This window comes from Hoplias malabaricus, chromosome X1 (assembly GCF_029633855.1).
Source record: "Hoplias malabaricus isolate fHopMal1 chromosome X1, fHopMal1.hap1, whole genome shotgun sequence".
Taxonomy (NCBI): domain Eukaryota; kingdom Metazoa; phylum Chordata; class Actinopteri; order Characiformes; family Erythrinidae; genus Hoplias; species Hoplias malabaricus.
In genome coordinates, this window is record NC_089818.1 from 16,650,823 (window position 1) to 16,662,816 (window position 11,994).

Consider the following 11,994-nt stretch of genomic DNA (forward strand, 5'->3'; position numbering starts at 1 on the left):
ACACAATAAAAATAAAAGTAAAAATACTACTGCCATAAAATAAATACTTTAGCACACATTTATAAAATAGAAGTGCAAGGATGAATACAGTGTGGTCTTAATGACCATTTACAGCACAGTAACAGAGCACAGGCTAAATTAAGCCACAAAGCATATATTTTCCTTAATAAACAATTATCAGCTCATAAAGGATCTTCCACCAACTGAACTGTAAGTGATCATAGGAGGATGCAGTAAACCTGAGCTGATCCGTTGGTTGTGATTATAATAGGTTATAAAGCATAAACAGATAAGTAAAATATCACAGATACATGAGATAATGAAGCAGTTGAGTAAAGTGTTTTATCTAAAGATTTCAAATGTTTTTTAATTGCTGCTTATTGCTTAACAGCTCCAGGATCACAGCGTGTGTTGAATCAGTTGCGTGTCACACAGAACTGTTCTGACTCCCTGAAACAGAACATAGAACAGGAATTTAATGAATGAGACTGAGAGAGGTTTAAGTTCTTTTTCAGAGCTTCTGCATGCACTGTACTGATCAACACTGACCTTGTTACCCTCAGTATTTTCACTGCGTTCATACTTACTTGTGCAAACATGTCTCTGTTGCTGTACAAAGAAACAAGAAATGAAAACTTTGTCATTAACACAGTCAGAATGCAGCAAGAGCAACCATAAAGCTACTGTTTTAATACAAAACTATCTAATACTTGTAGAAATGATTAATACTTATTACAGGTTCAGGTTTTGTTGATCAAAGAGAAATGTTTGTGTTTGTACCTGGAGTGTCCACCGTTTCCTCAGTTTGTTTGCCTTTGAAAGCTGTCGTATCTGCTGCTGTTAACATAAGAAATCAGAAAAACTCTTTACTGAAGTGCTGCAGAGGACACAACACTTATATAAAGCTGAAATAAAAGTCTATACACATTTATAATGGCGTATAACAGGCCACAGCTGTCTCTCAAAGTGCATCACACAGTCATTCACACACTCACATCTGTGGACAGTTACACAAACTAGTGCTGGGCGATAAAACGATCTCGATTTGCAAAACAATTTGTTTCACGATGCATTTTCCCTTGATGACAATGATAAGCCTGGGCAATAGAATTCGATAAACATTATTTTCCATTTCCGGTCTAAGTAGCGCTGCTCACTTGGGGGGATCGTGTTTAAACAATAGCAGGTTACGGGAAGATGGCCAGCAGCGAGAGCCCTGAGAGCAAAAGTGAAGAGGAAAGTGAGCCATCTGCTCTTGATGACATTGTTCCAAAGAAAGGCCACATCACTTCCATCATACGGAAGTGGTTCAGATTTCTTAAGTCTGACCAAGCGCAGTTAGGCCCAAAGTGCAGAATGTGCCGCCGTGCAGTGCTGACAAAGATAGGAAACACTACCAATTTGTTTCACCATTTGAAAAACTATCATCCAGTCGAGTACACAGAGTGTAAATATACTTTCAGGTGGTGCTAGCCAGCCGCTAAGCCGTGGCACTAGCCAGCCATCGAGCAGCGGCGTTTCTCCAAAACCACAGTCAATTGTGGTGACGTTAGCCTCCATTACCCTTTACGAAAATATATCAAGAAGGCACCAGGAGATAACAAAAGCTGTCACCTATTTCATGGCTAAAGATATGATGCCGCTTAGCACAGTAGAAAAAGAAGGGTTCAAGAGCCTAGTGAATGTACTTGACTCAAGGTATCAACTACCCAGCAGAAAATATTTTTCACAGACTGCGCTGACGGTGCTTTATGAGGAATGTCGAGCAAAACTGGAAGCTGAGTTAAAACTTGAGACACATTGCTACTACTGCTTATATGTGGTGAAGTCGGACATCCGAGCCGTACCTGAGCCTCACTGTGCATTACATCGACCAGGAGTGGAATTTGCAAAACAGATGTTTGCAAATAACGTTTGTCCCTAAGGACCACTCAGCAGAATTAATCTCCCTGGTGCTCGAGGACGCACTCGCATCGTGGGCTCTTAGAGAGGATCGACAGGTCTGCATCACCACTGACAACGGAGCGAACATTGTTAAAGCAGTCTCACTTAAAAAGTGGACTCACCTGCAGTGCTTTGACACCGGCTGCACCTAACAATTAGTATGTTCTATTATATTATTATACACGTTTAATTATCTTATTTTAATATGAGTATTGTTGTGATATACTGTTGTGATTGGCTTTATGTAGTAGCCTGCATTAAGGGAGGGGAATAATCCTTTAAGGGATATTTTATTAAAAATCCCAGTGCTATTGCAATTTAATTTAAACAACAGAAAAATAATATGAAGGGTCTGTATTATTTATTATTAGTTTTATTAGGTAAACACTCATAGATTGTATGTATTTGTATTTGTCCCCTTGTACTTGTTTTAAGGGCCAAACAGGTTGAGGTGGGCATTTTTGTTGTCCTTTGCTGCTTGATATTTTGGACCCTGGAGTACATTGAATTAAATCCAATAATGACTAAATACATATATTCACAATTAATACAAATATATTGTGTATTGTGTGTATATTGTGTGTCCTGTAGTGACAGGTGGGAGAGAGAGCAAAATACAAAGAGCCATAGGTGTGTGTAAGAAGGCCTTCTCTAATCCCTAGCAGCTGCTCAAGAGGAACTCAATTTGCCCAAGCACAAACTTGTCACAGAATCCTCCACCAGGTGGGGATCCCGTCAGAAAATGATAGGAAGAGTTTTGGAGCAAGAGAAGACCTCTCTACTGATAAGAAAACAAGGCACCTTGTACCCACCTGGCAAGATGTGGACTCTAGGATTAGAGTCTGTCCACAAGGCTCTGAGCCTGCTAGTGAGCTTCACAGATGCACTCTCTGAGGAAAACATATGGTAGTGTATCCTAGTGTAAGCCTGTGTTGCACCTCCTCAATGAGGACATCCTAAAGCCGGATGCCGAGGACTCAGACCTCACCAAGAGCATCAAGACTACTGTCATCAGCTATTTGAATGAAAAATATGATGAAGCTGCCACTGATGACCTTCTGGACATAGCATCCCTGCTTGATCTGTTCAAGACCCATTACATTAAAGACGACAAGGTTAATGCCATAAAAGCTAGAGCCATGGCTGAAATGTTACATGAAGGACTGAACCCAGAAGCTGATAGTACTTTGAAATCCACTCCAGGAGATGAGGGAGGAGTTGCTACACCGACTAAAAAGCAGAAGATGACACTGGGATGTTTTTCAAGAAGCCTCACTCTGTCACAACAGCTGGCCTCACAGAACAGGAAGCTGCTGAAGCTGAATTGAACAATTACCTTTTAGCTCCTGATGCTGACAGTGAGACCAGTTCTTTGGCATGATGGAAGATTCACTCAACATTTCCAAAACTGAGCCTCTTAGCTAAGCGTTACCTCTTCATACCTGCTACAAGTTCACCATCAGAACGGGTTTTTAACACAGGAGGCAACATTGTAACATGCAAAAGAGCATCTACAAAGCCAGAAGCATTGGGCAGATTAGTGTCCATGGCAGAAAACTCATAGCACAGTGTAGAGTAAGAGGATCTACAAAAAAATAGATCTTTGATTTTCACTGATCTGCCAAAAAAATGCACGATACTTTTGCAGCAAGCTTTCCCACTGTTTTCCAGTGTTCCACTACAAACATTCTAAGGACATTCTAAACATTCTAATGGGTTAAATGCACTATGTTAACAATTCAGAAATTTGTAGTGGGAGTGTTTTTTTTTTCTTGTTAACAATTTATTTTGTAACATTGTTAAATTTTCTAGGGTGGTGCAGCAGGTAGTGTCGCAGTCACACAGCTCCAGGGGCCTGGAGGTTGTGGGTTCCATTCCCGCTCCGGGTGACTGTCTGTGAGGAGTTGGTGTGTTCTCCCCGTGTCCGCGTGGGTTTCCTCCGGGTGCTCCGGTTTCCTCCCACAGTCCAAAAAACACATGTTGCAGGTGGGATGGTGACTCAAAAGTGAGTGAATGTGTGTTTGTCTGTGTTGCCCTGTGAAGGACTGGTGCCCCCTCCAGGGTGTATTCCCGCCTTGCGCCCAATGATTCCAGGTGGGCTCTGGACCCCCCGCGACCCTGAATTGGATAAGGGGTTACAGATAATGAATGAATGAATGTTACATTTTCTACTTCTTAAATGCTTAAGATTATAATGCCCTAAGAATATTTTCAGGACACAGATAACAGATTACTATATTTTGTTATGTTAATGTTATAAGGCAGGGGAATCAAAATGCTAATTTACATTGTTCCAGTGAAATCTTTCCTTGTGGATTTGAGTATTTTGCATACTGTGTGCATGTATATTATGTTCTGTATTAAATATTTTAATATTAAAAAGGTAATAGACATTTGATGTATTTGGTCTGCAGTTTTTAAAACTATGACAGTGTTACAAAATTTATATTGTGATAATTATCGAGATAGAAAAAATTATTGTGATAACATTTTTGGCCATATCGCCCAGCTCTAACACAAACTGAGTTGCTCAAACACTTAATATCCAATTAACATACAGGTGTTGTGAGGGGAAACTGAAGCACAAAGAATAAACCCACACAGACACAAGGAGAACACAGACAGTGACAGGAGGTGGGTTTTGAACCCACAACCCCAGAACTCTAGCTGTGTGACAGTGTCATTACCTGTTTCACACTTTGCTGCCCTTGTGTCTTTAACTTTCACTGTTTACTGATCAATGAAAATGACTGCCTTTACCTCAATTGATCACACTATCCTCTGTTTTCGGGCTGCCAGAAGCTGCCATCACAGTTATTAATGACAGAAAACAAGAGGAAAGATGTTATTACAGCAGGACGGTCAGCAGATATGGGCAGTGTTTCTGATAGATGTGATCTTACTTGTAGGTCTTTCAGTGACTGTGAGGTGAACAGTAACTCCCACTTCTCCTGCACTGAACCAGTACCAGCCAGCATCACTCTTCTTCAGTCCACTCATTTCCACACTGACCGCTCCTCTCCCATCATCACTGATCTGCACTGCTGAATTCTGGGATGTTAAGCAGCGCCAGTCTCTAAATCTGCACCACTGCTTCTGTTTATTCTTATAATCAGTTCTGTAGAGACACTGGACACTGACACTGCCCCCTTCCTGACCACTCACTCTGCTGTTTATCACAGACACAGCAGGATCTGAATAAAGAGGCAGAGAATGAGTGCTGTAAACACGCCCTCCATCAAACAAGCTTTAAGTTACAGTGAACAGGTTCTACTTCACACAGAGAGACTTCTTACCTGTACTGACCGTCAGGTACAAATAATCACCGTCATCTGAACCATCTTTGATTTCCACAGCGCACCAATAATATCCAGAGTCAGAGTCTTGGAGACTGTTGAGTTCCACAGTAAACATATTCTGGGTCGGATAATCAGTGACTGATGTTCTTCCACTTGTGTTTGTACGGGCTACTATTCCACAGGAGCTCCAGTACTTCCCCTTACACCAGTATTTAGGGTTTGATTTGTATTGTTCATCATAAAAACATGGAATGGTTAAAGATCCTCCACTTTTTACAGCTACATTCCTCAGTGTCTTCACGCTCTCAGACTCTACAGAGAAGAAGAAAAAAAGAAGTTTATTCTTATTCTATTCTGAAAACTACTTTCTCAGTTCAATGTTTTGTGTGATAACAAACATATGAAAAAATAAAGGAAGAACCTTTTTCTGAGTTAAACATAGTTGTTAACCATTTTTTAAATAGCGTAATAAAAATCCCCTGAAATTGATGACTTAATAAAATAATGTTTAAAGAGGTGAATGCATACAGAGCACAGGAATGATGCAGCATTGATCTTACCTGAGATACAGAGGAAGAATTAAAGAACTCATGAGGGAGTAGAAGTGCATCTTTCTGTAAGAGGCTCCAGAGACAAATACTCTTCCTGCCTCTGAGTGAAGCAGCTCCACTTCAGAGTTCTTCCTGTTAATTCAGTTTCTTTATTGACTCTTAATGCAGCAGAGACATGGGGACATCACTAGTGAAAAAGGTTAAGAATTCTGAAGGCACATTACAGTCAAAGGCCAAATCTATATTTCCAGATTCAGACTGTAGACAATGGCCTAGACAACAATGAAATCCGATTGAAAGACAAAGTTGCTTAAAGTGTCCTGCTGCTCCAGTGTTACTCCTGAGATGGAGACCTCAGTAATCTGAAGTGTCTCCTCTTGAATTTTAGTGGAGATCTCAAAGAAGTCACAATCTGTCCTCAGATTTACCAGAAGAATTAAACCCTACTCTCTGCTTTATCTCTCCCATGTCTCCTCTATTCTATTTTTGTCTCCTCTACAGAACTGTAGGTTCAATATTAAATCTCCTGAGCCATTACAGAGCAACTTGTTAACAGTCAAATTTAGATTTAGTTTGAGCAAAGGCTTGCAACTTCATTCTTCGGATAGTTTTGTTGCCATATATGCTTTTAAAGAGTTACTAATGTAGCCTACATTTCTCAAGCATATGGATCTCAGCATTAAAATGAAAATACAGTATGTAACAGTGTAATCTGAGATTTGATTGAAATTTTAGTATTAAAGTAAAAATTAATAAATAAATTAATAAATCAATTTCAAGTCACTGTGGCAAAAAGAGGCCAAATTCAAATGTAAAGGAGTCAACAGAACTCTGGAATTTTCTTTTTCATAACAATCTCCACCAGTCTGTAAGTGAATCTGGTGTTAAACATATGGAAGTGTTTACACTGAATAAGGTGAAAGAGCAGTAAATCCAGCAATCTCGTGTTCACTGTGTTCATAATTGTATGCAAAAATAAATGCATTTGTTTAAATTAACATTGGATATATTTGTAAAAGTCAGGCTTGAACTTGAACAGTCTTGAAAAATTTATTTGTAAATTGTGGAGTCTGCACTGGTGCAAGTCATTTTGATGCAAGCTGTTTTCCTTAACATTTTTTTTTTCATTTCCTCTCACAGGTTTTTGGTTTTCGAGACTTTCCTTCTCTAAATGGAGAAGCATTTGCACAATACTTAATGGGGAAGTTTCAAACAAAAACTAGACGAATAAGCCGCTGGATGCTGCTTCATATCACAGACATTTAGGAGTGGTTGATTACTCTGGAACGCACTTAAATATGCCCTAAATTTAACGATGTTAAGGTACAGCAGAAATTCCCTGGTTTTGAGGTAGACTACAGTATTGTCAAATAAAATACTTTGTTGCGTATTATATTTATACGGATGGGTTGTGTTGAGTATTTTTGAGGTTGAATTGTTAAAACGGACGATTTGTTTGAGAGGGAGGGAAGGGCAGCTCCTAAACAGTAAATACATTCACATTTACAGCTTTTAGCAGACGGTCTTATCCAGTGTATGCGCTTCTTATTGGTCGTCACTTTTATTCAGCCAATCAGCAGCCAGAATTAGCCAATGGCGTCACAGTCCCACCTACAGTCGGTGGGTTTGTGGCGGCTCATAGAGCAAGGTCAGTCGTGAGGTACAAGGCAGGAACACACCCTGGAGGGGGCCTCAGTCCTTCACAGGGCGACACACACACACATTCACACCTATGGGCACGTTTTGAGTCGCCAATCCACCTGCAAACATGTGTTTGTGGACCTTGGGAGGAAACCGGAGCACCCGGAGGAAACCCACAGAACATACTAAACTCCTCACAGGCAGTCACCCGGAGCAGGACTTGAACCCACAACCAAAACTAACTAAATAAATAAATGTGTCTTTAAAAATATGTGCAATGTAAATTTAAATAATTTAAATAATTTACATCCCATAGATTGGGATGTATTCATGTTGAATAGTGAAATATATTTGTGACTTGTGTGGATTAACATTGACATATTTGTCAAGAATTTTGAGACTAATTATGACTTCATAATGAAGTCTTTACAGACACACACAAACAAATATATATCTGGCTGTTTTACACTGTGGTGCAATAATGACCTCTAGCGTCTAATATAGAGTATAGAATCCAAACGATATTAAAGGACCTGAGCTTCCTCAGAATGTGCAGAGGACTTTCCCTTTTGCTGTACACATTCTCTAAACTGGTCGGCTTTTAAATTTTTTTTAAAATCAAAATGTACAAGTATTTGTAGGTGTGGAGCAGCTTAGAATCCTGACACATGGTGGACATAGGACTCAACTTCAGTTGAAAATTTGCTGCACAACAGCATAGTTGTAATATTTCAGATCCACCAGAAGGGGGCAATAGCCGCTAACAAAACATTCATTCATTCATCATCTGTAAGCGCTTATCCAGTTCAGGGTCGCGGTGGGTCCAGAGCCTACCTGGAATCATTGGGCGCAAGGCAGGAATACACCCTGGAGGGGGCACAAGTCCTTCACAGGGCAACACAGACACTCACACCTACGGACACTTTTTGAGTCGCCAATCCACCTACCAACGTGTGTTTTTGGACTGTGGGAGGAAACTGGAGCACCCGGAGGAAACCCACACGGACACGAGGAGAACACACCAACTCCTCACAGACAGTCACCCGGAATGGGAATCAAACCCAAAACCTCCAGGCCCCTGGAGCTGTGTGACTGCGACACTAACCTGCTGCGCCACCGTGCCACCCTGCTAACAAAACACAACTGTACAAATAATCTCAGAGTTCTTGTATATTATTACGTTATATCTCCCTTAAAATCTAGAAATAATGGTTATATTGTAGAAATGTGATCTCTGGTTCCTATCACCATCACTGTAACAAAATCTGATGCTGTAAATGTCACTACAATTAACATTTCAAACAACTCATTTTTTCCCTTTTTATTTCCAGAAAGTGAGTCTTACAATGAATTCAGTAGACTTCAGATTAACGTTATTTAATAAAATTAAAATAAAATTATTATCTAACACTATGTCCTACAGAGTCATAGATTTTGGTCTAAATCTGGAGAAAGAAGCTACCTCTGTGTGGCCTATCTCATGCTGGAGCCTTACTGCTATAGATTGCATGCACTCGGCTGTCATAAATACAGAGATACAGTGTAAAGTTTTTCATTCAGCCAAGTTCAGAAGGTATTCATAGCCCACACATTTTGCTCAGTAAATGTATCTTATGTCAGAGGACATGTTGAATTTTCTCTATATCTGCAAAATGTAGGTTGTATAAAATGTTTAAGTATTGTGCACTGAAATGGAGTAAAAACAAAACAAAACAAACAAACAAACAAAAAAACAAACCAGGAAGACCTCTGAAGTGGCGCTGCTCACTCATCTCAGAGCCAGGAAGAGTATTTGTAACTGGAGACTCTAACAGAGAGATGCACATTTACTCCCTCAAAAATTATTATATTCTCTCTGTGTTCTTCCTCTGCATCTCAGGTAAGATCAATGCTACATTATTCCTGTGCACTGGAGGAGTATTCTTCATTTACTCACTGCTTTAAATACGCTTTCATTAAATCACCTATCTAACGTGTGGATATGTGTAGATACGGATGTCTGTTTCATTGGAAAATGTAGTTAGTAGTTAATTATAATGGTATTTCATGATATTTAATGGTAATTGTAAAGATGTTCTTGAGAGATTCCATAAAGAAATGAGTTCTTAGTTAAACAAACGTTTATCTTCTTAGATTTAAATCGCACAGGCGAAAATAAAGTAGATGATTTGAAAACCATGACTGAGACACTGAGCCACTCCCTGAGTTCTCTGAGTTCTCCAAATAAAAACTTTGCATTGTATGGTGTTCCAGGGGCATGCATCCACAAAATGAAATAGCAAAATCAGCAGAGTATTTATTATATTAGTAACAGTTGCACCGGATTTAGTTTATTCTCAGAAATATTAGCAGAAGTCAATTGATTCAGTAAACCTCATATTGCCAAAAGGATGTTGATAATTTCTAGTCTAACATTTCATGTGGAAAAAAAAGTATTAAAGGGATGTTTGGCCCACTTTGATCCAAGCTTTTCCAGGAAAGCTTTAGACTAGAGACTGGAGCATTCAGTCACAAGAGCACTATGGAGGTCAGGTGCTGATGTTAGACTTATTAGTTCTGTGTCACAAAAGCAACTCCATCTTAGCCCAGAATGTACTGGACGGGGTTGTGCGACTTCAGAAAGCCCTGTTCTTCTGCTTTACAGCCCAATGCAAGGAGGATTTATACCCCTCTATCCAGCACTTGGCATTGAGCATGGTGACATTAAAGCCTTAGTTTCAATTTCTTTTTCAGACCTTCATTTTTATACAACCTCTGTGTGCACAACTGATGTATATGGTTCATCAAGTTGTCAAGTTTTTACTTTAACACTACATTTTTAAAATGAAATATCTGAGTCATCAGTAACTACTACTCATTCATATACATGGTTTACGGATATTCAGATGTCACAAATTACTCACCGAGGGTGAGAGTCAGTTGGAGATTTATTAAATGCAGTATGTGAAGCAAAGTCAAAATCAGAAGAAATATTCCAAAACCCAAAAATCAGTACAGAGAGAGAAAAAGTCAGAAAAACGTTTAGTGTCTCAGAATTACAAAAATCTCAAGCTATAATCTGCAACTATGTAAACAAAACAGAGCTTAAAGGATAACTAAGTAAAATTTTACTTTAAAATTATAGCTTAAAAATAATTGAGATACTTCACTGATAGGGAGAATAGAATAGTGCCTCTGTCCTTGCTACTGTCAGCTCAGCACTGCAGAAAGTGCATTATGTATGAAAGAGGGTATGAAACCACCTCTTCTCTTCCCCCCTCCCTACACTACATTAGAAAACCTGTCTCTGTGGTGGTACCATCAAGGTTACATATTCGTACCTTTAATTAGGGAACATAATTGTACCTTATTCTATTATATATGTAGATTTTAAAATTGTGTTGATTTCATACATTCCATTTTATCTCCAGGACATATATTATGTTCTCTTATATTACAGTTCTATAATGAAAGATTACAAATATTCACCTCCCAATCTGGAGAAAAGAATGTAATGTACATTTAGGGAACTATGGATTGGACACTAAAACCACTATTGTGCTTTTAAAAGTACATTTACACAGTTAAATCACCTTTAGTGACCAATGTACCTGTACCATACCTGTTATTTCTGAGTGTACTGATTTCAGTACCGTGCTGTAAAATTAATTGCACTAGGGGGTTCCCCCAGGACCAGAAAAAGCCCAAATCTTACCTAGTGTTCCTAAATGCAGTGGTAGACAGTAACGAAGTAAATGTAATTCGTTACTGTAGTTAAGTACTTTTGTCGTGTATTTGTACTTTACTCAAGTATTTCCATTTTGGGCGACATCATTACAATTCAAAGTCAAATGTCTTACTTTTTACTCCGCTACATTATGAAAACCTGCCGTTACATTTTGGTTTATGTGTGAATAAAACTGTAACGTGTCTGAATAAATCACCCCACTCCACATAGCTCTCCGCGGGACGCCGTTGCTAGGAGACGAACAAACACAGTCGTCGCGCTAAAACAAGTAAAATATTTCTCCGCCGGAAACTAATAATATCAAAGGCAGACTTTTATTTTTATCAAGTGTTGAGCGAATTTGAGACTATAAGTAATCACATTCAGTTCTTAGAACCGTTATGAATTAACAAAATGATTTGAACCGTTTAGTGTTTGGCTGTATATAAGTCATCAGTAACCATTCATTCATATTCACGGTTTACGGATGTCACCGATCACTCACCGAGGGTGAGACTCAGTCCACAATACGGAACACTCTGTAATATTTTTATCTTACTATTACACTTTCGAAATCATTGTGAGGGCAGCACGCAACACACACACCTATGGACACTTTTGAATAGCCAGTCCACCTACCAACGTGTGTTTTTGGACCATGGGAAGAAACCGGAGCACCCGGAGGAAACCCACGCGGACACAGGGAGAAGACATCAAACAGACAGTCACCAGGAGCGGGACTTTGAATCTAACCTCCAGGTCCCTGGAGCTGTGTGACTGTGACACTACCTGCTGCGCCTCTGTGCCACCCAGAAAATTAATGAATTAATATATAATGTATAATTTTGGTTTA

The 11,994-nt window shown here is 39.3% G+C and overlaps 1 protein-coding gene across 1 annotated transcript; it reads right to left on the bottom strand.

Annotated features, from left to right (window-relative positions):
- Positions 1 to 6,262, bottom strand: LOC136675456 (polymeric immunoglobulin receptor-like). The gene is made up of 6 exons (XM_066652010.1): positions 6,223 to 6,262; positions 5,241 to 5,555; positions 4,848 to 5,138; positions 781 to 837; positions 588 to 609; positions 1 to 450 (listed from the first exon to the last, which is right to left on the bottom strand). Exons 1-6 carry the CDS (start codon positions 6,260 to 6,262, stop codon positions 417 to 419), a joined length of 759 nt encoding a protein of 252 aa, XP_066508107.1. The 3' UTR covers positions 1 to 416.
- Positions 6,263 to 11,994: the final 5,732 nt, after the last annotated feature.